This window comes from Lemur catta, chromosome 2 (assembly GCF_020740605.2).
Source record: "Lemur catta isolate mLemCat1 chromosome 2, mLemCat1.pri, whole genome shotgun sequence".
NCBI classification, from domain to species: Eukaryota; Metazoa; Chordata; class Mammalia; order Primates; family Lemuridae; genus Lemur; species Lemur catta.
The window spans coordinates 101608113-101635886 of NC_059129.1; the positions used below are offsets into that span (position 1 = coordinate 101608113).

Sequence of the window (27774 nt, forward strand, 5' to 3'; positions counted from 1 at the left end):
AATCAATATGCAATAAATAATTTGCCAACTGTTGCTGACACATGGCTTCTTGCATCTACCACCTGGGAAACCACTTGGATTTTGAGCCAGCTACAGCGTGAGGGCCCAGTTTGGTAGCCCAATAGATCTACCTTATGGTAGAGTGGCTCTTTGTTTTATGATTCTGTGATTTGATTCCTATAAATTGCTTTCAAAATTACTATAGTTTTGGGGGAGGATTCATTCAGTTTGGGCCTACTCTTCCCTAAAAATCTCTATTTCTAGAGTTAACCTAGTCCTTGTCAAACTGGTACAGTTCTTGAACTACAGGATTAGGCGTTAAACTAAGGTAGTATTGGCATTTGCCTCTGTTTAGGGCCATTGACTTAAATTCTTTTCCTGTAGAATGGCTTGATACTCTGTTCTGAGTAAAAGTAGTCTAAGAAATCCCCATGTTAAGTAAAATGACTGCTTTAGTTTGAAATTTTTTTGTTATAGCGGCTTATGTAAGGGTCTTAAGTATATTTCATATTAAACAATAATTAAAATTTGGGGTCCTAGTCAAAAAATTTTGAAAATGGCCTCATAATACCTGCCCTTCCATCTTCTTTTCTCTTTTTTACTTCACTTTTTAAAGAGCCTTTTTTTTTTTTACTGTGGTAGCCACTAAATTGACAAAGTGGGGAGAGAAGGGGACATTGGAGAGAAGGAGTGGGGAGAAGGAGACACCTGGGGAGACAGAGGGAGACAGTGGAGGGGGAGTGTCTCACGGTTCAGGGACATAGTAGCCGAAAGAGTTTGTGAAGACCTACCCAATTGAATCTCAGTGCTTTTCGGATCTAGGACACTTTTCTTAGACTAGTTTGCCTTTTAATATTAATTCTTCAACTAGCAGTGAGCCAGGAAAGAGGGACCCAGAGAGCAGCCCATTTCAGCTCCTGCACTGAACAGATTAGCTGAACTCTGTTCTTTTTTTGTTTGGGTTTTTGTTTGTTTGTTTGTTTTTTGAGACAGGCTCTTGCTCTGTCACCCAGGCTAGAGTACAGTAGCATCATCATAGCTCACTGTAACCTCAAATTCCTGGGCTTAAGTGATCCTCCTGCCTCAGCCTCTGGAGTAGCTGGGACTACAGGTGCACACCACCATGCCCAGCTAATTTTTCTTTCTTTTATTTTTGTAGAGATGGGGTCTTGCTCTTTCTTAGGCTGGTCTCAAACTCCTAGCCTCAAGCCATCCTCTCACCTCAGCCTCCCAGAGTGCTAGGATTATAGGCATGAGCCATTGTGCCCGGCCTAAACTCTTTGTTTTTGTACAGTTACCTTCTCTCTCTCTCCCCACTTCCTATCTGGCCTGTGCTCCCCAACACCCTTCAGCAGGCAGTGGGCCTGGAAAAGTGGAAAAGCTGATATTCCTGGTTCTTTATTGCTCAGGCCAGTTTCTCTTAGCACCTGTAATCGTGCCAGGCAGAGGGGAAAGCACTGTAATATGCACATAAATGATAATGTTCCATTAACATTTGTATCTACCTGCTATACAGGTGAGCCAGTACATCTTTTTTCTTTCTTAGCAGCTCCCTACCGTCCCACAAGAGCAGAGACCTGGGGCAGTTGAGTGGCAGTTACTACTATTTTCATTCTGCTACTCTAGTTAGCTAGTGTTCAAATGTGTTTATACAGAAATAATTGCTCTTTTACTTTGGATTGTATAAAGTTAGAGAATAGGTGTGACCATGTGAATGAATAGGAAAGTTTGTCTTTCATCAGTATCACCATCAAAGCAGAATTCTCCCTCTGTTTTCTAAACCTACAAAGCTCAGTCATGTAAGCTCCAAATATATACATTTTTAAAAGCCTTTATAGGGAAGGATATTCAACTTTTTAGTATTAATAACATACAGCAAAGACATAGATCATAAGAATACAGCTTGATACATTTACACAAACGAAACCTACTCAGTAACTAGCATTCAAAAAGAAAAAATAGATGACTACCAGCATTGCCAAACAGATCATTTCTAGAGTCAGCAAGTGCCATCATGGCCCCTCTCAGCCACCGTCTCCCCAGGGCAACTACCGTCCTCCTCTAACAGCATAGATGAGTGTGAGCTGTTTTTTATATTTTACACGAACCAAGCTCCAAGTATTTGACAAGTGCAAAAGGGACTCAGGAACTCATGTAGACCCTGTGGTTGGGGGCGATCCAGGTTAAGAAAAGCAGAGTTGAGTCAAAGCAGTGTTTTTCTTTTACTATTTCTGAAAGGAAGGGTAAGTTACAACAGTGAGTCACATGCTGAGAGTGACAGTGGAGCCCAGAGCACCTGTGGAGAAAATCACAGTTATGGACGTGCACGCAGGACGGCCACATCTCAAAGGCTGTGTGCTTGGGAGAATTTTTAATATTTGCTTTCTGAATTCTAAGACGCCTTTTCTTGCATGTGTGGGTGTTTGCCTGTGTGTTCTGCTGCTTTACAAACTAAATCGTGGGCAGCTTTCTGAGGTGGGATGTTCCCGACTCCCTCTTCCAGTCTTCACGTAGGATGGCGGGAGACCCCACCTGGCCATCCAGAGGGGCGACGGAGCTGGGCTGAGTCACGGCCAGCTGATCCCTTAAATGCCCTGTGATTTGTGTCCTCCTTGACTGGGTCATTCCATGAACATAGTCTTTGTGCCTTCAAAGGACTGTACCAGTTTCATCAGCCAGAACAATCTTAAAATCCAACTTTCCTAGCAGCCTTAGTCACACTCAAGTCACTGGTCAACGCCACAAAACAAAAGGTGGGGCAGATAAGGTTCCTAAGTGAAAATTCAAACTTACTGGCAACAGTCTCTGATTTCTGAAATTAACTGAATTTTATAAGAAAAACATTTTGCTGATTCTCTTCATACAAGCCATTTTGCTCCACAAAGTGGAAGAACATTTTGTAGAATCTGGCATGAAAGAAACTGCTGACTTGTGTAGTAGTTTTCTCTTGGAGAATTAAAAATGCTTTCCATATATCACTTTATATTCTAAGTTGTCCAGTGCAATACATATTTAAATGGGATAAATAATTTATTAAAGGTCAGTAATAAAAAGGAAGTAAATTTTCACTGTACAAACAATTACTGATTTTTACACCAAGAAAATAATGCCTTTTATCAAGGGGCGGTTGTGGGGCTTTATCTTGCCCTCCAGAGATGATTCAGTTACTCTCTTTTGGGAAAAAATTAGCTTTCCAAACTGTATTTCCCTATTTATAAGATCTTTTATTTAGCACCTGGACACTTATAATGGTGCGGGTGTCTGCAAAAGGAGCCATTTACTTTACCTGCATTGTGGTTATTTGCCAGATTTCTCCATCTTCTTTTCCGTTTCCCGGGTACCTGCAGAATATAGACATTTTTGAGTTAAGAAAACCTCATATGTACTTTCAAAATTGAGATTATCCTATGTATTTCACCATTCATAATTACATATAAAATACTTACTTTCCTATATTATATATGTTCTTAGCTTTTCTGTTACTATTAGTTTCATGGTCACATTCCTATGAATATTTTGCAACAAATAGGGGAAACTGAATAGTAAAATGACTATTTATTACACAAATATAGCATAATTTATATAAACAAGCGTTATCTCCTTCAGAACAGACACCTCAGAATCCAGTATCTTTATTCTAGGAAGGTTGTGTCGGAGGCAAGGGCCTTGACTTTTGAGAAGAGTTAAAAGTAACTTGGAACCAAATCTGTATTTTAAAAAGGGTGAGTGACTTGCATAGGGGAGGGAACTAGCATTTCTTGAGCTTCCATAACAGGAGTTGTATTTATGTCAATGACCCTATAAGGGGACTACTGTCTCCATGTTATAGTTGGGCAAGTTCAGAGAAGTGAATGGCCTGCACAAGTTCACTTAACTAGTAAGAGGATTCTGCTCCAGGTCTGTTTGATCCCAAAGTGATTTAGTCATTCTTTTATATTATGCTGATATTTTATTTACCATTTTTCTAACTGTGTTTAGGAAAATGTGTCTCCAATGTTATAAAACCAATTTTGGGGGGGTCTGATTTATAAACTGATTCTGGGTGCAAATGAGCAAGAGTAAATAAAAAGTATTTTGAAGAATGTCATCATTATTGAAATAAGCCACTTCTTTGAAGGAGAACTCTACTATAGATGTTCTATTAGGATATGCAAGAAAAGTGTTTGTCATGTGTCATAGATGACTTTACGCATTTTTCCAAAAGATCTGACTTGAATTTCACACTGTATTTTTTAAAAAATCTGTTGATTAACTTATTGGATAGTGAGTCACTCATTTCACATATTATAGAAGTGACTTTAGGAACATTATCTTGATTATTTTTGGTTAGCAAGCTAAAAGCACTTGTTTCCATAAGTTTGGTCTTTCATAAAAAAAGTAATTGTGTTAAAGTTAGGGACAGGAAGCATAGGACCACCAGGCAACACTAAAACTGGAGCTTCGTCCCCCGTAAGGTTCTGACACCCACTTGGAGGCCATCACCATCTAGAGGTTAGATCATCGGGAGCTTCGGGTGGCACAGAGCTTGGTCCAAGTGTTTTTTAAAAGTTTTTAAGGAATTAGAATTTTGCCAGCAAAGTTTTCCTTTTCTAAGGGTATTAACATCAACACCTATGAAAAGAACGGAGGAAAAAAGTATCAGCATAGAATTCTTGAGATGTAAAAAATAAAATGTTTTTATATTGTAAGTCTAAGACAACTTCTTGCTTTTATGTTTTGTGACATTTTAATCTAAATTAAAATTTTTTATATTATTAAAAAATACTTTTGTTGACGTCCAAAATATGTAAAGGCAACACTTATATTACACATAACTCTTGGCACATATAGGTGCTCAATAAGTATTTTCTGAGCTGAATTAAACACAAAAATTTGCAATGTATGTCGAACATATTATATTTAATTTTATAAAGCCGGGAGTGGTGGCACATGTCTTTAGTCCCAGCTACTCAGGAGGCTGAGGTGGGAACATCACTTGAACCCAGGAGTTCAAGCTGTAGTGAACTATGACTGTGCCACCGTACACCTGCCTGGATGACAGAGTGAGACCCCATCTCAATAAAAAATATTGATAGTCTCTTATATGGATAATATTTGTTTGCAGGTGTGGATAAACTATTTTTTTTCAAATATGCTAAGCCTTGTAGCAGAGTAGTTAATGCAATATAATTGACAAAAACAATTAAAAAGTGTTTTTTTACATATCTCACATTAAGTAAGATGGGCCAATGAGACAGTAGATGGAACTAGGGGCTAGGATGAAACCCAGCAGAGAGTCCTTGTGCTTTTCTAGAAGGGTCAGGGTTGGCTCCAGGGTGGTGAGTCTTATTTGAGACCCAAAAACTCTTGCCAATAATTTCAAAAATCTCTTTCCAGAAACCAAAAGCTCCAGCATCTCCCACCACAGAAGAGGATCCCTGCTTTTCCTTTCCCAAACCACCATTGGACCCTGCGAAGATTAGAAGAATAAGCAGTGCCCGGGCTCGGTTATTCAGGGCGGCCTCCCAGGGGGCCCTTCTGCCGGACAGAGCCCTTCCTCCCACTGACTGTAAGGCCATGTAACCTCCTTTCAACTCTGGGGACAGGCATGGTTCTTGAATTTGCACACAAAAGCTATTTTTATATGATTTTTTTCTAACCCCAGATGATTTTTACATTAACTAAGAGTTAATATTGGGCAAAAGCTGGTTAAGGAACGTTGTTCATATATTTTTCTGGGTGTTTATAAAGAATATCTAAATATCACAGTTTTTTAAAAGACATAACTTGATAGGAAAAGAATATTAGTTCAAATGTTTCCTAATGGATGGTTCACATGTATCAGAAATAAATGATTTTTAAATTAGAGTTCAAAAAGTTATTAATTTCATTAGAAAATTAATGAGAATTATAAGATTGTTATAATGTACACTGAGCTTGGGTCTTTGATAATACCTTTCTGATCGCATGTGAATATGTAAGCAAAACTTGAATGGAACTTTTTCTACTGCCACAGAACTGCTGCCAGGTATCTAAACCTGGGAAAGACCTCACATCCTAAGAAGTGCCACCAACAACTGGAATCACCCACCATCCAGGGCATACTAAAGGTTTTCCAAACTGCAAGAAAGGACCCACTAGTGGGATGACAATCAGTTTAGTGGCTCACACCAGCATTTAAAAAAACAATGAAGTAGAATAGAATATAATGGAAAATATCAGGGTATATTACATACAATAAGGGTAAGTATTGCTTCAGGAGACTTTACTTCCATCTTCTGGGTGTGTTCAGGGTCATATTATAAATTGATTTCTTTCTGTGTGTGGTCAAAAAAGTTGGAAAACTACTTTACCAGAAGCTGATAGAACTGGCTCTTCCTCAGTCAACAAGGATTGATGAAGAGAGATAGGTTTACAGTTAGAGAGAGATACAGTCTGAGGAGAAATCCCAAAGATTACAAGTCTCCACCTGAGCATCATACTTGTTTGACATATAAGCATTTTTGTTTTTTCTTTTTCTTTTCTTCTGTTTTTTTTTTTTTTTTTTTTTGAGACAGGGTCTTACTCTGTTGCCAAGTCATGAGGGGAGTAATGTCAGCCTAACTCACTGCAACCTCACACCCCTGGGCTCAAGCGATCCTCCTGCCTCAGCCTTCTGAATAGCTGGGACTACAAGCACACACCACTATGCCCAGCTAATTTTTCTATTTTTAGTAGAGATGGGGTCTCAGTCTTGCTCTGGCTGGTCTTGAACTCCTGGCCTTAAGCAATCCTCCCGCCTCAGCCTCCCAAGGTGCTAGGATTAGAGGCTTGAGCCGCTATGCCTGGCCACAAGTATTTTCTTTTGATTAGTTGCCAACATTTAAAAAGTAAAAGACTCTCATGGAAGAATCCAGATTTATGACTTCTTGTGAAACATCAGAAAATCTGGCAGCCCTGGGTCCCCATTCCATACAGCTCCGACAGGGAATGACTGGAGCTGGGTAGTCCCCACCCTGCAGCTCAGGGTGTGATCTGCAGTTCACCAGGACTCCCCAGCTTGTGTCACTCACTTGTCTGTCTGATCCCTGATGTAGATGAAGAGGTAGAGCCCAGAAGAAAAGAAGACAGGAAGTGCAGGGTGTGTGTGCCACACCATGATGCTGTGACCGAGTATATCATTAGGCAGCTTGCTTTTACCTTAATGTGCCAGTTTGTCTCTCTTCTAATACAGTCAGTCTGGTATCTATTGAGCCCCTACTATGTGCCAGTCGTCATTCTAGGCTACCAGTCCTGCCTCAGAGAGCTTACGGTCTAGGGAAGGGAGATAGACAATAACAGGAGGACAAATACATCAGATAATTTGCATTCTGAGGAATGCTCTGAAGAAGATAAACAAGAGAATGGGATAGAGTACCTGTGGCAGGGGTAATCTGCTTTAGCTCAGGTGGCTCTGAAAGGTATCTTTGAGCAAGTGACATCTGAGTTGAAATGTGAATAATGAAAAGGGGACAGCCGTGTAAAAAACTGTGGATCACAATGTCCACACTGAAGGGAAAGCAAGTTCAAAGGCCTGAGATGAGAGTGCGCTTGCTGCAGTGTGGAGGACCCCAAGGCCAGGTGGCTGGAAGGTGGTTGACCAAGGGGCAGTGGAGAGAGCCGAGGCCAGAGAGCTTGCAGGGCCTCGGAGCGTGGGACACGGACCCGCTGTGTCCCACCTGCAGTGAAAGGCCAGGGCGGGTTTAAGTCAAGGAGAGACAACATGATGTGTGTTTTTCCCTCAACAGCGGTTCTCACCTGCAGCTGCACATTAGAATAATCTGAGGAACTTTTCAGAAGTTCCACCACCGGGATCTCGCGTCCGACTAGGTAGACCGGAGGGGACTGGTAATTGTGGGAGCAAGTGCTTGCCGAGACGAGAGGGGCTGGGATCTGGAGCCGAGGGCACTGCTTATGAACAGGACTGGTGTGAGGGCGTCTCCTCTGTTTATTCGTGTCCTTGCTTCTGAGCTTGAATGTTGTTTGTTTGCCATGTTTAACTCCTGTGAGCTCACATTGGAAAGTCTGCCGCTGGCCAAGCTGTTGACGTTGATGTGATGACTGCGGAGATGAGGGTTTTGCCTGCTGTCCTCCTCGGTGTCTCCAGTGGCCTGGCTCCGTCCCTCCCGGGCCACCTGGCCCTTGTTTGCATGCTCTGGGAACTGCTCTCTATGGCTGTCATTTCCCAGCACTGGGGACGGCATCACACCTCCGAGATGCACTGAAGCGTGTGTTCGCTGTAGTTCTTCCATCCACTGTTTGCAGTGGCCCCACTTCACCATTCGGACCATCCCTGAGGGCTGTGCCAGCACTCAGGAAATAACGGCAGCAAAAACTCATTGTCATTTTGAAAATAAGTGTTGCCCAATTGTAAAAATATTTGAGCCCTCCTGTCTTAGAATCATTGCCTTTTTAATAGGATCTCCCTGGGTTTCATTTCGGAATCTCTCAATTGTTTAGAAAAGGTAGCCTTTGTTGGGTAACTGAGGCTGGAGAGGCAACTGTGCCTAGAGACAGAGGACGTCCCTTCACTTGGTGTGACGTGGTTTGTAGCTGGCACTACCGCACAGGCAGGGCCAGAGTGTGGTGGCAGGTTTGGAATTCCTGGTTTAGAGAATGAAAGGGGAAGAGACGTGAGTAGTCTTCTCCACAGGGCCAGCAGTTTCGCTGCCTTGTGTTCAGGTAGGGTTTTTGGCTGGAGGTGGCACCGCGGCGATCGCCTCCCCAGTTATTCAAGCCAGGCGGAGACCTCAGAACAATCACCACCTTCTCACTGATCCCTGCGCCCCCACAGCTTCCTAAATCTCTCCCGAGCCTGCATTCTCCTGTCCCCCACTGCCACACGGCCATTATGGCCCCTCACCTCCTCCCTGTCTGGCTCCTCTCAGGCCCACCCTGAGCTCACTGGGGCGCTGTGCTGGGCTGCAGATGGGTCCCCAATGGCCCTCAGCCCACAGAGCAGCCAGCAGAGCCTGGGGAATCCAAGTTCCCAGCCAAACATGGCTGTAAGCGGTGGCCTGACCTCTTTATCCCAGGGGACCATGAGAAATGATCATTTTTTGTGTGTCCTATAAAGCACAAGAGGTCAGGAAGCAAATAAAAATCAGAGTGGGCCAGGCGTGGGGTCTCACGCCTGCAATCCCAGCGCTTTGGGAGGCTGAGGTGGGAGGATAGCTTGAGGCCAGGAGTTCGAGACCAACCTGGGCAACATAGTGAGACCCGCATCTCTAAAAAAAAAGAAAAAAAATTAGCAAGGCATGGTGGTGTATACCTGTAGTCCTAGCTGCTCGGGAGGCTGAGGTGGGAGGATCAATTGAGCCCAGGAGTTTGAGACTGCAGGGAGCTATGATCATGCCACTGCACTCCAGCCTGGGTGACAGAGCAGAACCTGTCTCTATTTTAAAAAATCAGATTGTGCCATCTCCTTGCAGAAAACCCTTCAGAGGCCTTGTGCCTACAGGAATGTTTGCCAAACTGAGTTCTAGGGAATTCCGGGTAACACTTTCTGGCAAAATGTTAGTAGCTTTTGAAAAAGGTTTCAGTATTCAAATAAGTCAGGGAAGCACTGCCTACTCATCACCCTCTTAATACAGTGTCTGTGCACGTGAGCATATTAAAGGTTGGTAAAGCCATCTGGTAAAGAAACCTGCGTAATTTTAATTCAACACAGCATCTCACAAACCCACCTGACTGTGGAGTCTCTTTTGGGAGCACAGGTTGGGAAACACCTACTACAGAAGTTGGCAAACTTCTGTACACTTTTTCTGTAAAGGGCCAGATAGTAAGTAAATATTTTAGACCTGTGGTCCATATGGTCTCTGTTCATCCTGTTCAGCTCTGCCATTGTAGCACGGAAGCATTATCAGCTGACTTATGGCCAATGAGATTTAAATTTCATATACTTTCACTTGTCGCAAAATATTCTTCTTTGATTTTTTTCCCAGCCATTTAAAAATATAAAAGCCATTCTTAGTTTGCAGGCTGTACGGAAACGAGAGGCAGGCCAGATTTGGTGGGGCTGTGGTTTGCTGAGCTCTGGCCTGGGGATGGAGTCCCGGCCCCTCGGCGTGCACAGTTCCGGTGTGGCCCAGCCCCAGCCGGACACTGCAGGCCCTGCTCTCACTGCTCCTTTACCTTCCCCGGAGCAGAGGGTGCACCGGCAGTGTGGAACCCTTGTGTCTCCACACCTGTCCTGCTGTTTCGAGCCCCAGGTAGCACCTGCTGTATAATTTGCTGGGCCCAGTGCAAAAATGAAAATGCAGGGCTCTTTGTTCACAAATCATTAGGAGTCTCAAGATGGCCACAGCAGAGCACTAAACCAACTGTGGGCCCTTCTAGAAGGGGGCCCCTGCCTGACTGTACGGGCCGTGCACACATGAGGCTGGCTTTGACTCCAGACTTCCGTTCTTTTTTCTTCAGACTGTTTGCCTCCTGGTAACCCGTCAGAGTGCTCCTCAGGCTCCACTTCCCCGACACACTCCCGCCCTCAGGGCTTCTCCACTGTCCGTGTCCCCCATTGCCTTGCTGGGGCCACACTGGGCTGCATTTATCTCTTTACGTATCTGCCTCTTTATCTCCCCTACTAGACTAGAAACTTCAGTAAGAAAAATGGTTTTCTTTGTTTGTGGCCCGAGATCCTAAAACAGAGTGTGGTGCTTGGCAGGTGTCAAAGAAATAGCTGTGACACTGAATGGTGTGGCAATGCTGCCAGTAGCTGTCTCCTTTTTAAGTTTACCCATGATCCACTATAAAATTGGTACAATGTGCTGCAAATATTTGCCAGGGAGACACAGAGCATCGTCACACATGCTGAGTTTAACGGGGGGCCATCCATCAGGAGTCAGAGTGAGCCCCAGGGCAGCTCGTCATTTTAGCTCTAACTGACAAGCTCATTCCAGTGGACTGTGAGGACGGGTACAGCTCCTCCACCTACAAGTGTGATTGTGTTTCCCTTCTAGAAGCTCTGTGATGGCCGGGGCTTGTTGTTCACCACAGGTTCACCTACACAGGGAACAGCACCTGGAACATAGTAGCGGGTGCTTGATCAGTATTTGTGGAGTGAATGAATGAAAGAAAGAAATCCTATAGCAATAAGCTATAAAAATGCTTTGTAATTCAATGGTAAAGTTATTTAAGGTGGCATGGTGCTGTGGATAGAGCCCTGGACCAGAAGTCAGGAGTCTTAGGTTCCAATAATAATAATGACGGTAACTTCTAGGTTTTGCATGTGCTAGGACCATATAAGTCACCTTACCTGGCCACATCATTTAATTCTCACCACACCCCAAGAGGTGGGGACCAAGGAAGGAGGTGAGAGAAGAGTTGAGTGACCTGCCTACAGTGCACAGCAGATGCTTGGGGAGCCTGCACTTGGCCCCAAGTCTGATGGAATCGAAAGCTTTCACTCTTCCTCCCTTGTAATCCTGGCTCTCCCTGTGACCTTAGACCTTACAAAATAGGGTTCTCAATCTTCTCATCTGAAAAATGAAGGTTACACTAGCCAATCACTAAGGTTCCTTTTAGTTTTAAAATTCAGTGTTTTGAAAGCAGGGAGCTTGGTCAGGAGGTAGAATAGGTGGTTTTGTTATTGCTAGTTTTTATTGGTTTGTTGGTTTTTAAATATATGCAGAAAGGGAGACCTTGAGTCATTCTGGAAAAACTTAAAGCTCACTCCCCACACTCTACTATGGGAGATTTACTCTCTTCTCTTTTGACAAAATGTTTTATCCCAGACTAGAGTCCAGTAGCAGCATAAGATGATAAGCTATTCCTAATGTCCATTTGCTGATAAGGAAAATGTTGTATTATACATCTAAGGATCTGCATTCATAAACACAAGACATGTTTCATTTCAGAGGCAGGATGTCTTCTTGCAACTCTATCTTTTTCCTCGTTAGAAAGCCTTACAGATGTTTCAATGGACTTCCCTTTCCAGTGTGTAGAGTGGTCTGCTGGGCCTCGTCTCCACGGCCGCCCACGCCTTCCCCTTCTCCCCCTCACACACTCCATTCCCGCTATTCCGTGAGCACCCCAGGCACACTCCTGCCTTAGGGCCTCTGCACCGGCTGGTCTCTTTACTCGAAACACTGTCCTTCTTCATCTGATGGCTCAAGGCCTCACCTACACTAAGGGTTTGCCCTCCCTGCCTCACTGTGCCCGCCCTGTTTAAAATTGCTACTTGCCCCTATTCCCAATCCCCTTCACCCTTCCCTACTGTTCTGCTTTTGCTTTTTTCCAAAGCACTTACTATCTTACAACGTATCATATATCTTATTTGTTATGACACATTAGTTACTGTCTGTCTATACCTGTTAGGATGTACGCCCCGTGGGATCAGGGGCCTCTGTTTTGACACTAGTGCAAGTGTCCTCGCCTAGGACAGTGCCTGACACTGGCATTCAATAAATATTTTTTGAATGAAAAATTACTAAGATGATCAAATTCAGGAAGAAGAATTCTTGTTATAGGACACAGAAGTACTTATATGGACTAGGTAGCTCATAAGCCTAAAGTCAAGTGTTTGCCTTCAAGTAGACTCTAAGCTAATGGAGAAAAGATCCTATTCGTTTTCATCTGCCTATGGCTTGATGGTGCCAAGCTTAAATTGGGGTGAGGTCTTGTATACGCTCAGAGAGGCTTTGGCCGTAAAATTCCAGACTTGATTGTAAACAATGTATGATTTTTATTGTTTCTTTCTTTCTTTCTTTCTTTCTTTCTTTCTTTCTTTCTTTCTTTCTTTCTTTCTTTCTTTCTTTCTTTCTCTCTCTCTCTCTCTCTCTCTCTCTCTCTCTCTCTCTTTTTCTTTCTTTCTTTCTTTCTTTTGTGCTTACTGGGGTCTCAAGCTTGAAGTGTATGACTTTTAAATCATATAAATTGTTAGATTGAAAAGTAATATTGAAAAATGGTGATGCCTAAGGTAAGAAAATGCTTTGACCAAACATTTTCTTGGTTATTGCAGCAAAGAAGACAGCGGAATCCAAAGACACAGTTATGATGGGGGACTCTATGGTGGAAATAAACGGGGTTTATTTAACAGAATCCAATGCCATTGGCCACTTAAAGAGTCACCCACTTCAGCTAACTTGTGATGGAGGCTTCAGTGAAATCAAGGAGCAAAAAACGTTCAAAGGAACAACCTCCGTACCATCTCTTCTCAGAAATGGAGGGTCAGTATTTTTTTTATTTAATTTTCTGGTGAGGATAACAATATCATTTACCAGTTTGTTCTGTATCTTACATAGATGACTGATTTGCTTTTTCCCATTTATACAAGCAAAATTTTAAGTTAAGGGTGCAGGAACAGGAGAGATTTTTTTTCTCATGGCTGAATGGAGTTGATTTTACATCATTCCTTTATTTAATCCTCAGGAAAATTTTATTCATAACTGCCAAAATGCTGCTTCAATAGGACTGTCAGAATAAGGTTCAGTTGGACTGTTCCAGCCAGCCCTTGAGTGACCACTGACCATTCTGTCTGTGTATTATTTGGGATTCTTGCCTGGCCTGGAATCTCTTATTATCTCCCTCTGGGTTAGTCCACTGTTGCTAACTCCACAGGATCAAATACTTATTTTATTCTCCAGTAGGAATTTGGATTAAATATTTATTTTGCAAACTAGTGGTTAAAACAGGAGAAGTCTGTGGATTTCAGTTATCTACACAATTCCTCCACTGACCCCTCATAAATGAATGATCAGGAATTACTTTATTTCATACCATGTTCTGAGCTAGGACTTCCTTGAGAAGCAGTTTTCCCACCATATTAAAGATTTATAGAGGTTTCTCTGTGTGGTTCATCGTATGGGCCATGTGAATTCTTACCCTGGTGTTTTGCTAAAGAAGCCGTATATAATTGGAGGCAAGAATGGGGGCAAAAGGGGGAGAGCAGGCTCTATTTTCCAGTCCCTGCCAGTAATGATGCTAAGATAGGCAAAAGGTCTTGGAGTGGACAGGGTCACTCAGTTAAAGATATTTTTTTCCAGGACTTTCCATTGGGTCATCATGGATAACTGCCCAGTTTGAATTTGTTTAACAAGATTAAATTCCACGGGCCATTTTAAGACCAAGTACTCGTTGCACTCACTTTAGGTTTCGCATCTGACTCTGGCTTGTACACATGTAGCGTGCCTAAAACTTTCCCCCGAGTGGCTGCTTGGCAGCTTGTTAGTTTAGCCGAACAGACCTTGTCTGCTGACACAGCCTGAAGAGTGTCACACACACGGAATTTATATTAGGCAACCTAGTGGTCCTTGTAATGTCACTTTGCATTCAGAACATTTTTTAAATTAAATGAAAAATGCAATGTCTCCTTAAGTGGAAGAGAATGACTTCAAATTGGGACTTTGGGAGTTGAGCAGAAAACATCAAACTGACCATTGCAAACAAATCTTTTCCAGTTGGTGAATAAGAATAGGCTGTGGACCTCAGAGCTTAAACATAAAAGGCAGCAGGAAAACTTGTGTTTCTTTCAGTACCGAAGTAAAAAGGAAACATTTATCTTGCTGCATCCATCCTTACAGTAATGAAAGCTGACTAGGAAAACCAGACAAGAGCTATTTAATTTGTTTGTTTATCTTTGCAAACCTTCAGATGTGGCGGAGTAATCTGGCAAGCCAGAGTTCATTATGTCTTCCTCAATCTGGGACAGCAGGGGCATTTTCAGTCACATATTTTATCCCACAGCAAAGGACAGATCAATTAGCACTTCTTCCTGACTGTCCAGAATTATGAGGCATTGGCAGCAGCACTAATTATTTTCATTTTGTTTTGTTAGGATGGCTTTTGCATCATATAAGGATTGTGTCTGAGTTGGGTTTGTAATACACGCTGGCAAGTTTAACTCTCAATAACAGTTTTGTTTTATGAATCTTTACCTCCTTTAATTTTTGGATGGAGTTGCATTGGAGTGGTGCCCAAAAAAAAAAAAAATGTTTATATAGTAGGATTAAAACAAACCAGAAAATGGAAACTCTTAGCAGTTCTTTCATTAATTACATTTATGAATCAGTCTGGGACACTTGATAATTGTTTCTTGTAAACATTTAAGTACATAATTCCAAGAAATGATCTTTGCTATGCTCTGGAGTATTCCCAGTTTTGATGCGAGGGCCCTACCCTCAATTAACATTTTTTCATCTTTAAACTGTAAAGTGGAAAATGAAGACTCTTGTCCGTGAGCTGGGCTGGCAGGGGAAGGGAGGGGAGGGAATTGGGATGATGGGGGTGGAGGGGGAGCATGAGCAGATCGTGAAAGGGCACAGAGCTGGTGAGGACACGCTCCCAGCACGGGGTCCTTACAGCCTCGTCCAGTGTGACAGAGGCCACCTTTGTGTCGAGTGCTCCTCTGGCTGGGGAGAGAAAGGAACAGTTTGTTTCAGTGTAACTGTGGTGATTTATACACCCTTAATTTAAAATATGGATAATTCAGACATGAGATGGATTGAGTTTATGCCGGTTATGATGGAAAAAGGAGTTACTAAGCAAGGTGTGATTGCAAACAAGATTTTGGGGGACTATTTAACTTTACAAAAGAGAACACACTCTCAAGCACTTATGGAACTGTCATCCTCAAACTGTGTGCCAGGTACGACAATCTCCATGTGTCCATCGAGGGACTTATTTAAGGTTTGGCAGACCTGCGCCTCAGCAGTACTTCATTCTCCCTTGCTTGTATGTATCACTTTATGGATTGAAGACAACACAACTCCTCAGACCTTGAGCAAGATATGCGTGTGTACATCTCCATTCATCCATCCATCCATTGGCACAATCTGATGAACCCCTCTATATAGCTGCTGAAGAACCTCCTGAGGCTTTCTGTGTAAACGTTCAGACTGTGATGGTTTAGAAATGTGATCTTTAGGAAGAAAGCCCAAGAACAGTCAATTGTTATGGAGAGTCAAGAACCCTTCTCTGGGAGCCAGAATCTCTGGACTTAGGTCTGGTTCCTTCTACCATTTGATTTAGCTGTATTTGACAAGTCTCAACACTTTCAAGGGCTCAGTTTTCTAATCTGTAGAATGAAAATAACTGTGTTCTTTCACTCCCATTTCCTCCTGGCCCTCACTGTGGGTTGTGGAATGATCACCAAGGTTTGAAAGCCTTATTTGTAAACTGTCAAGTGTTCTTAGTTTTATTGGAATCAAAAATAATCAAAGGTGGTTTCTGGTTAAAGATGCAAAGGCATTCTGCAGAAACCCAATAAAACCAGCGAAGAATGAAAAACAGAAATAAGTGTCATCAATAAAACAGAAATAAGTGTCATCAATGAAACAGAAAAAAATGGTTCCAAGCCAGAACTACAAAACATGAAGCAAACTTTACACTGCAGTATGGTCTTGATTTTTATGTTTGCCTGGCAAACTTCCCTTTGGAGAATAAGCCCTCTTGCATTGTATGATAATTCCTGCCCAGTTCACTTCTGGAGGAGAGCTGACCCTGCCTTCCCCACCTCCTTTCCTGGGGGTGGTTATGTGGCCCAGGGCTGGCTAATCAGAATTCTTCAACCCCCAACTACAGCTGTTGGTTTAGAGATGTGCACATGATCCAAGCCAGGCCAGTTGAATTCCTCCCTGGGACTTCACCAAGGCCTTTGGGGAAAGTGCTCTTTCTCCATTTTCACAAGTTGTAAAGATGATGTGGTCTTGGAGCTGACAGTGGCCCTTTCACTGCCTTGTGGAAAGAGACTCTGAGAGGGAAGTTGTAAATAAATAAGCAGAGCCAAGGAATGAAGGTAGTGATCAAGCTCAAGGATGATCTATAAACCCCTAGATCCAGCTGTGCCTGAAGCCACATTATCTACATTGTAGACTGCTCTGTTTTGTGAACCAGTATGTTACTTTTTCTATTTCTTTCTCCTTCCTTCCTTCCTTTCTTTTTCTTTTCCTCCTTCCCTTCCTTCCTTCCTTTTTTTTTTTTTTAACAGGGACAGTTTATGGTATTTCAGATTAGGTTTTTGTTACTTGGAACATTGCAATCAAAAGTATCCATTTAACCTTCCAGACCCTAAGAAATCTAGATGAAAACAAGGAGTAATTTGAGAGTAGACACATACCTCCTCAGACCTTGAGCAAGAAACAGATTTCACTAAAAGTGAGTCTCTTAGTTCAGAAAGTTGTACACAATAATCTTTAACTAGAGAGATGAGATCTAAGGATGTGGGCAGGCCACGGGAGGAGTGCGGATGCCCCTGGAAGGACTCTGTTCAAGAATCCAGACCATGAAGTGAGGGGAGGATGGAGCTGAGGGAGACACTCTCATTACCTGTGATCCAGGTAGTTTATGTGTATTTTGGGGGAGGGGGGTTGATAGATTAGAACTTAATGAGCCTATTATGTAAAAGGGCTTTTCTGGGAGTCATAGCACCCTGCTCCACACAATCTAGGGAACACGTAAGTCCCAAGTCAACAAAAATAATGGATTTGGTGATTGGACATTCAAGAAAACTAACGTTTAAGCTGCAGAGTACTCCAGTTCTTTCCCTGTGTGGATCATATTCAGCTTCAACAAATAAATGGCTCTATTTAAATTTTTAAATAGATATTAGGATAAAAATGATAAATGATATTTAAAATGGTACTAGGATAAGAACTAACATGGCACTAGAACTCAGATATGTAAAAAACATAACAAAAGACAGATGAAGGAATTAGATCACAAAAGGTATTTCTATCCAGAAACAAGTAGAAATTATAGATAATATGATCACTTTCTTTTTTTAAAAAAAAAAAGGAAAACAGAGCTGTTCTTTGGGTTATAAAATTTAGAGATTATAAGCTCATATAAGGAGATAAGTTTGTAGTACCCAAAAAAGAAATGAAAGAAAAATGTATAAACATGGATAAGAAATCGACATTAGAGGCCGGGCGCGGTGGCTCACGCCTGTAATCCTAGCACTCTGGGAGGCCGAGGTGGGTGGATCGCTCGAGGTCAGGAGTTCAAGACCAGCCTGAGCAAGAGTGAGACCCCGCCTCTACTAAAAATAGAAAGAAATTATCTGGCCAACTAAAAATATATATAGAAAAAATTAGCTGGGCATGGTGGCACATGCCTGTAGTCCGGCTGAGGCAGTAGGATTGCTTAAGCCCAGGAGTTTGAGGTTGCTGTGAGCTAGGCTGATGCCACAGCACTCTAGCCTGAACAACAGAGTGAGACTCTGTCTAAAAAAAAAAAAAAAGAAAGAAATCCACATTAGGAATTAAAAATTAGAATAAAAACAGCTGAAAATACAATGAGACATTGTGGTCAGGCTATAGGAAATTGTAAAGAAAGAAAGAAATACATATAAAGCTATGAAAATGATTAGAGAGATTGAGATAGATAAGAAAGGATGAAATTTGTATTACTGGAGAAGACAATCCTCCTCCTCCTCCTTCACTCCCCTCCTGGCACTACCTTACTTTGAATTGAGTGCCAGGCACTCTTCTAAGTGATTTACAAATGTTAAGCAGTTTAATGTTCACACCAACCCATGGGGAATGGAAGAAATCAGAACAGAAAGAAAAAGAAAAACATTAAGACGTAATAGAAGACAACTTTCTGTAATAAATATTTATATCTGAAGTTCAAATGGACATGTGGTGACCCAGCAAAATTTGATATGGATTAATCTACCTTGAGACATTTCCAGCAGTGCTCAGCACTGGAACGCTATCCAGTACCTAGTATATGCTTAATCGATGATTTAATGGGCAAATGGAAGAACATCTCCCGTGGCCACCCGGGCTTAATAAACAAGTCACATAAAAGGAGAAAAAGGCAGGCTGGCCCTGGGTTTTCTTTCTTTCTTTTTAAAATATTTTGTGTAAACATAGGATCTCACTATGTTGCCCAGGCTGGCCTCAAATGATCCTCCTGCCTTGGCCTCCTAAAATGCTGGGATCACAAGTGTGAGCCCCCATGCCTGGCTAAGCCCCAGGTTTTCCTAAAGCCTCACTCAGTGCCAGAAGACAGTGGAGTAATGTCTGTGAAGTCCTAAGTATTAGAAGGGATAACTCAAGAATTGTGTTGCTGGACAAGTTGTCCTTCAGTAAAAAGGCAACAGATGGACACTTGCAAATACAAATGAACTTAGGGACTATACTACTCATGCACTTTCCAGAAAACTCTTAGACAACAAGATGATGAATAAGAATTCAAAACTTAGAAATGAAGAAGCTATGGTAAAAGCATTCATGGTGAGCACAATATTTATTTTGTTTTCATATTGAATTAAAACTAAACAAATCTAAAAATAATGGTATGGAACAGAAACCTTGACGATGTAGTAGTAATATAAACAACTAAAACCAGTACTTGGGAGGACATGTGAATACTAATTTCTTCACTTTCATAATAAGGAATAGATGTCAGTAGCTACAATCTGAAATGGAAATATATAGTTTAAAGATAATAATTTCAGCATCCTAGTGTTTTCCATTATTTTTTTCTTAACTTTAGAGAAATCTTTTAGAACTAATAACTCTTGTGAAGACCTATTCATCTGAAGTTCTACAATTCCTTCAGTTTCACCTCAATTTCTGGTTCTCTGTTAAATTCAAGCACAATTTATACTTAATGCTTTTTCACTAAAATAACATGTATGGTATGATTGCATTTCTATGTATCCATTTACCTGCCTTCCCTCTCACCTTTCTGTTCTTTCATTCTTCTATCTTTTCATCTGAATATATGCAGAAATATGTCTGGAATGATGTTCATCACATATTAATGATATTTATTTCTGGGTGGTGGGTGCAGGATGATTTTTTAAAATTTTCTTTGTACTTTCTTATATTGCCTGGTCTTAAAAAATAATAAATATATCATTTTTTCAAAAACAATGAAGTCATTATTCTTTTAAGAAATTAAGGATAACGTGGCTGAGAAACTTTTCATTTGGAAAAGACGGGCATAGGCCCGAATGATTTTGTAGAAGCCCACCTTGTTCAACAGTTTCTGTTCCATAAACATTTCTGGGGTAAGCAATGCCATGTTGCCGAGGGCTTGGGAGACAGAGAAGTGGACCCGGTCCGTGAGGAGCTCGCAAACATATCAGGCTCTGCTGCTCAAGTGTGGTCCCTGGTGTGGCAGCATCAGAGGCCCCAGGGCGCTTGTTAGAAATGCAGGGTCTCAGCCCTGGACCTACTGAATTAGATCTGCATTTTTATAAGACCTCCAGGTGCTTTGAATGCACACGCAGGTTTAGAAGCACTGTGCCGTGATGAACTCTAATGCTGCAGGAATGGAAGGGGAACTGAAAGAAGGCATCCTGAGAGTTTAGAGGTCAGAGCACCTAATTCTGACCTGAAGGTCAGGGAAGGTTACCTGAAGTGAGTGGGATTTGGGGGTGCCTTTTGAGGGCTGATATTCATTAGAGATGACCATTGTGTTCTTAACTAAAGGAGCAGGGTAAGCCAAAGGTTGGATTTGACATGGTGGTGACAGGAGGTATGCTGAGACTATGAGCCATAGAGCTGAGCAGTATGCCTGGAAGGGAATTCGGAACATGTGACGGGTGGCCTTTAATGCCACTCCCAGGCATGTGGGTCCATTGTTTAAATAAGGAGGCACCACCAAGATGTGTATGTGTGTGTGTGTGTGTGTGTGTGTGTGTGTGTGTGTGTGTGTGTGTGTGTATTTTTTAATTTTAATCTTGGGCCATAACCCAATACTGTAGGTACCATGGAGGATTTTCTTAACATTTTGATCTTATGAACATCCCTTTAAAATCATGTCTTTTAATTTCATTGTGTCTGTGTGTAACTGTTGTAGTAGAATTCGATTTTTCAGGTTAGTATTTAAGAAACAGCAATATCTGTTTGGAAACAGTGTATCTGGTGCTTCAGGCTGTGAAGACACAATGAAGGGACCACCCCTCCCCACCCACCCCACTGTGGGCATTTTCAAATTGCAGTCAAAGTAGCTAAGCCACTATAAAGCAGGGGTCAACAAACCAAGGCCAGTGGGCTCAATCTAGCCCATTACCTGTTTTTGTAAATAAAGTTTTATTGGAACACAGCCACATTCATTCCTTTACTTGTTGTCTATGGCTGCTTCCACACTATAGCAGCAGAGTTGAGAGCTTGTGACACAGACTGTGTGGACACAAAGCCTAAAATATTTACTACCTACTTTGAATCTACTTTGAACTTCAATCTAGTTCTAAAAATGAGCTTTTTCTTATGGCAAAGATAAGCTTAGTTCAAAACTTGCTAAATTTTTTCTTTCTTTTTTTTTTTTGAGGCAGGGTCTCACTCTGTCACCCAGGCTGGAGTGCAGTGGCACGATGACAGCTCACTCACTGCAACCTTGAACTCCTAGGCTCAATCGACTCTTGCCTCAGCCTCCTGAGTAGGTGGGAGTACAGGTACACACCACCATACCTGGCTAATTTTTAAAATTTTTCGTAGAGATGGGGTCTCACTATGTTGCTCAGATTGGTCTTGAACTTCTGGCCTCAAGTGATTCTCCCATCTCAGGTTCCCAAAGTGCTAGAATTATAGGCATGGTCCACTGTACCTGGCCCATTTTCTGTTATACATAACATCCTTTAAAATTTCCTTACATGTAATTTTTCCCAAAATGGAAATAAATTTATTGTTTTTTTTAAAGGCCAAATCCTTCTATTTAATCTACTTCTTAATTTTTTTTAATTATTGCTCTAAAGGAGGAGTCAAAAAAACTACAGCCTAGGAACCAAATCTGGCCATCCACCTGTTCTTTTTTTTTTTTTTTTTATAGCTCTTGAGCTAAGAATGTTTTATACTTTAAAAATCATTATGTTTTAAATGGTTACAAAAGTACCTACATGATAGTCTTGATTTTTCCACTTGGCCCACAAAGTTGAAATATATCTTGCCCTTGAAGAAAAAAATTGCTGACATCTTCATAATAATTGGAAGAACTGTTAGAATTGTAGCAAAATCTGAACTTCATAAGATTTTTTAAAAAATAGACTTATTTCTTTGGAATGCATGTGGTCCAGAAGTAGATGTTGCCAACACGATCGATTCATGGATGAGCATTAGTAACTCACTCCATGTATGGCATGGCCTTGGCTACAAAGCTTGGTTCTGGTTGTTCAGAGTGGAATGTAGGATTCTCCTCCAGGATTGGGACAAGAAGACTTTGCTTTTGCTCTGAAACACGTGGTCTATAGATGAGAGGCCTGGGAATGCAGGACACATTTTGCTTTCCTTGGAACTCCAACCTGACTATGGTTGGAACTGAGGGAAGGCCAGAGCTGAGAGAATTGCAGACAGATGGAGCCAAAGGCCTGATCACACCATGCCTAAAATCCACCCTACCTGTCTGCTTTTGGGTGATGTCAGCCAATAAATTCCATGTGTTATTTAAGTCAGTTAAAATCAGGTTTTTGTTATTTGTAGATTAGGATATCCTAACAAATAAAATGATGCTGTTCTGCCTCTAAGAAGAATTTCACAGAAAAGCCTTAAGGAATAATTTCTGAAATTGTTTTATTTTTGGTACATAAAAAAACAATGTCAAAAAATTAATTATGGTCTTTAATAACATGGAACAAGAATCTGAGAACAATTATGCTGGATGAGTGATCAAGATTCAAAAACGTCTGCCAGGCACGGTGGCTCATGCCTGTAATGCTAACACTCTGGGAGGCTGAGGCAGGAGGATGGCTTGAGGTCAGGAGTTCGAAACCAGCATGAGCAAGAGCAAGACCCCATCTCTACTAAAAATAGAAAAAAAAAGTAGCCGGCATCGTGGCGTGCACCTGTATTCCCAGCTACCTGGGAGGCTGAGGCAGGAGGATCGTTGAGGCCAGGAGTTTGAGGTTGCAGGGAGCTACGATGACACCATTGCACTCTACACCGATGCACTCTACCCAGGGGCAACAGAGTGAGACTCTGTCTCACGTACACACACAAAAAAATCCCAAAACATCTGAGAGGCAGGAACCCTTTGCCAAATACAGCACTGTGGAATTTAATAAGAATGAGTAAAGGTCCAACGTGGATGGGGAAGAACTGCCTTAGCTGCACATGAAGGAAAGATAAGAGTTGCCCACCATTCTGATGTGACCCAAAACTGCTAATGTCATCCTAGGCTGCATTCATTAGAATATCTCCTTGCTTCTCCAGCCATTCCTTTGGCTCAGTGCTGGGTTCCAGACTTTAAAAGGGATTTGGACAAACAGATACTCACTCAGAGTAACCAAAAATAGGCTGGTAGAGATTTGAAACTGTGTCTTGTGAGGAACAGTTGGAGGGACTGGAGGATTTTGTTAATGAGATCAGTGATGACAACAGCAACAATATTAAACATTTATTGAGTACTTACTGTGTGCCTGGAATTGTGCTAAGCAATTACACATTATATCATTGAATCCTCAGGGCAATCTTATGTTGGGGATACTATTATTTACCACCCCCTCATATACAGATGAGGAAACCATAGCTTAGGTTAAGAAGTTTATCCAATATCACACAGTGATAAGTGGTAGAACCATGAGATTTAAATAGGAGGACTTTAAATGGTAAATGCAACATCTTTGAATATTTGAAGGATTGTCAAGAGGAAGATGGATAAAGATTTATTCATGTGACCAATTAGTAGAACCAAGACCAATGAGTAGAAGTTACAGGGAGATTTCTGTTGAGTATATAAGGCCATCTATTCTTCCTCTTCTTTAGTGAAGGAGGGATTTTCTTTTCTCGATGCCTGTCTTTCCCATTCACTCTTCCTATGGGGCTCCAGGTGTACCGTGGCATGGAAACCCCTCTAGGCATACCCTGGCCACAATGGACAGTTCTTCCTCAGTCCTCATCTTCTGTGACCTGTTAACCATGCCTTCTTTCTAAGCATTCTTGAACTGCATGAGGGCATATCTTGATTCTCTTCTTTCTTTGGATTCCTTTTCCCCTTTCCGTCCTTGACCCATGAGTATCCAACAAGGCATTTCCCTAAGTGTCTAGTCTTTGAGCCACTCTTCTGATGACTCTGGTCTCTGTGGACCACTTTGGTCTTTACGGAGCCCTTTTCCTGATGTCCCCATCTCCTTGGCAGATGCACCAGATGCACCATTTTCCATCAGAAATTCAGCATTGCAAAACCCAGACTTGCTTTATCCCTCAAACTGTTTTACTCCCGAACCTCGCCGTTTCTATTGATGGCGACCCTGTCTTTCTGTTGCTCCAGGTCTACATTCTGTTCTTTCCTCTGCCTGAAATCAACCACCAAATTCCATCAACCTTTCATTTATATGATCTTTTGAATTCTTTCCTTCTTCTCTAGTCCCACCGTCACCCTAAGAAGATTAGTCCTTGTTCCCTCACTCCAAGTCTCCTAAACGCTCGTCATGGCATAACTCCAGATCCCATCACTTCCTTGTGTGAGAACCTATGACAGTTCTTACTGCCCGTCAAATTGGGTTCATTTACTCCACCCAGAGTTTTGGGCAGCTGGTCCCCTTCCTTGCCAGCAGAAACTCTCTGTGCCTATCTTGCTGGCCCTGTGCACTTATCCCCTGCCCTGAGCTTCAGGCTTCTTATTCCCTTCTGGACCTTCACTCATGCTGCTCCCCTTTGGAGAGTCTTGTCATTTGCTGGTTCCACTTTTGTTCTTTTAAGGCCCACTTTCTAATCACTTCCTTCCACTTTCTCCCACTCACTAATCACTTCCTTCTCAGCATCCTGGAATTCTTACAACCTGAAATTCTAGCACTTTATTAGTGATGTTATTAGACTTTTCCATTTTAAAAAATAGTTCCTTAGTTCCTCCAAGTAGATTTTAAACTTCATCAGGGCAATGCCACATATATTCTTTAGCTCAGTAACACCCACACCAGACTGATTAGATGGGTGATTATTGACTCAGAGGGAAAGAGAAAAATAATATTGATAATTTGTTAAATTATTCCAGTGTGTCAGTCACAGGCATTACCCTTGAGGGTTTTTTTTGTTTATTTGGTTTTTTTTTTGTTTTTTGTTTTTTTTTTGAGACAGAGTCTCACTCTGTTGCCCGGGCTAGAGTGCCATGGCGTCAGCCTAGCTCATAGCAACCTCAAACTCCTGGGCTCAAGCGATCCTCCTGGCTCAGCCTCCCGAGTAGCTGGAACTACAGGCACATGCCACCATGCCCGGCTAATTTTTTCTATATTTAGTTGTTTGGCTAATATCTTTCTATTTATAGTAGAGATGGGGTCTCGCTCTTGCTCAGGCTGGTCTCGAACTCCTGAGCTCAAGCAATCTTCCTGCCTCGGCCTCCCAGAGTGGTAGGATTACGGGCGTGAGCCACCGCGCCCGTCCAGATTTTTTCTTTCTTTTTTTTTTTTCCTTTGGAGACGGGGTCTTGCTCTGTCACCCTGGTTAGAGTGCAATGGCATCATCATAGCTCACTGCAACCTCAAACTCCTGTTACTCTTGATTTAAGATGAGGAAACCAAGGCCAAGTAACTTGCCCAAGGTTACAAAGCTGACAAAAGTTAGACCTAGGATCTGAACCTGGGCAGCTTGGGCTCAGGCCTACCACACCATGATGGTCATATAAAACACCAGCTAATCCCAGCCTTGTGCTCTTCTTGAGGGCTAGTAGGACATAGCACTGCTGAGCTTTTGCATTTAAGAAGGACCCTTCTTTTCTTTTTCTTTTTTTTTTTTTTAGAAGTGAGGGTACGGTCATGACCTCAGGGAGAGTGGACCAGTGACTTTGGAAGGCCATTAGTTGAAAACTATCTTGCTTGATTTCAATAGTTGTTTAGGACAGGTGTATATATTGAAAGGAGGGCCTTGCCTCTGTTGTTCTCAAACTTTCTTATTATTTCTAGGAGCGATAAATATGGGAACTTCCTTGGCCTCACACGCTGTCAAACTTTTGGTATTTTACCTTTTTATAGGGTTGATTTCCTTTATTTCTGCCTTCTTTGAGAGGACCCTGTCCCATATTCTCTTTTTGATTGGTTAGGGACATCTTGCTTCCAGATTTATGTTTTTATTGTGTACAAAAATAAAGCAGTGGTTTCTGAGCATTAATTAATTAGACGGTTTTTGGAAAAGTAGCTTGATTTTTTTCCTTACTTCATGATAAAATGAAGTGTTAAGTCCTTAAACAGAAAAAGGACATGTTTATGGAAAAAACGATATTGGGAGAAGCTAGTCCTCGGGGCAGCCGTAAAGGCCGAGGGCCAGGACACAGCGCTGCACAGTCCCTGGGGTCGCGCCACACATACGGATATTCACAGTGACTGGGGCCACATTTATATGCAGCCTTTGTGATTTGGGGAGAAAATATTATATTTGGTGGCCCAAAATAAATTTTGTGGTAAAAGTTGTACTCTTATTCTCTCAGTTTTTTTTTTAACTTGGAATTTTGTACAGATATTTAACAGTAAGTACTCTGAAGTATCAGCTCTAGCTAAAGAGAAGTTGTATCCTTCAGACACAATCTCTACATTAAATATAACTTTAAAAAACCTGAGCATACAATCCTGCTGTTGGCCAGCCACCAGTCTTTTATTTGGAATACAAAATATTTGTCATCTGGGAACTGCCTGAATTTACCTCCATTTTTTTAACGCGTAGAATATTTCTAAGAATAAAACATTTCCAGATACTATTAATTAATTTTAAAATGAAAATTAAAATGGAAACAGGGCACACTGTGATGTAGTGGAAAGAACAGTGAATTTGTAAATTGTGAGCCTTGGGTTCCACATCTGACCCTACTATGTGACCTTGACACATCTGGCCAGTTTGGGACACAGTTTCCTTAGAGAGAGAGAGATACCTAAAGCTAGGCAAGCTACCCAAGGCTAGGCTTTTATGATTCAAGCATACTAGAGTTCATTCTTATTGTAATAGTGACCTCTTGTGGTATATATCCTTAATCAATTTGTTTTCGATTTGCAAAGAAAACTGGATTTTTTTGTTTTTTCTAGTAACTATATTTCATATTGTTAGGCAAATATGACTTGTTTTAAAAAGATAAATCTTAGTTGGAAATCAGAGGTTGATTAAAACAGGAGATAGAGCACCAAACTCCATCTTATAAACAATTCTCTGTGGTTTCTTCAGAAAGTGTGTATAGCAGACTCTGGTCATTTACAAAAAGAGAAATGCTTTAGTGTTTGTACTGAGTGTTTTGTGTGCTCCTCTTCCTCCTAGGGACCAGGGGAAGAGGCGTGCCAGGACCCTTTCGTGCCCCAGCAGCTCAGACTTGAGCAGGCTGCAAGGCAAAGCAGGTGAGAAGTCCTCACACTCCTTCATCCACGGTGTCTCTATTTGTGGGAAAAACGCTTGCCCTGAAGATGTCTGATGTTGACTCACTGTTTGAAAACTCTAGGAACTTTGTCACAGAACAACTTTTATTTTTATAAGTATGTATTATTTTCACAGCATCTTACCATTCTTATCATACCCAGCTCTGATGCCTCAAACATTATAGATAACAATGATTTTACAGAAATTGTTTTGTAAAAGCATTTGGAAAGTTGTGAAACTTGACATTAAGATAGTTCTTGGGTTCAAAACTTGAGCTCAAAAACCATTGCTCACTTAAATGAAACTATATTAACTATATTAAGACGATCCTCTGGGACTTTAAACTGCTTAACTGAGACAATATATAACAATGTAAACCACAGGCTAGAAATGATACAAAATGTATTCATGCAAAGAATATAAGCAGTTAAAAAAATGAATAATGTACATTTATAATATTGAGTAAAATGAGTACAAACATAACATTAGATAAAAAAATTAAGTTGCAAAAGCAATGACATATATTGTTTATGGATACAGATCTAGGTACTGAACATGTAAAGTC

The 27774-nt window shown here is 41.5% G+C and overlaps 1 protein-coding gene across 1 annotated transcript in view; it reads left to right on the forward strand.

The window, feature by feature from the left end:
- ARMC2 (armadillo repeat containing 2) overlaps positions 1-27774 on the forward strand; it is a 106536-nt gene that overhangs the window by 11855 nt on the left and 66907 nt on the right. The window contains exons 4-6 of the mRNA XM_045544135.1: positions 5377-5548; positions 12956-13163; positions 27114-27190. Coding sequence (XP_045400091.1) covers positions 5377-5548; positions 12956-13163; positions 27114-27190 — 457 coding nt within the window. The remainder of the gene's footprint in view (positions 1-5376; positions 5549-12955; positions 13164-27113; positions 27191-27774) is intronic.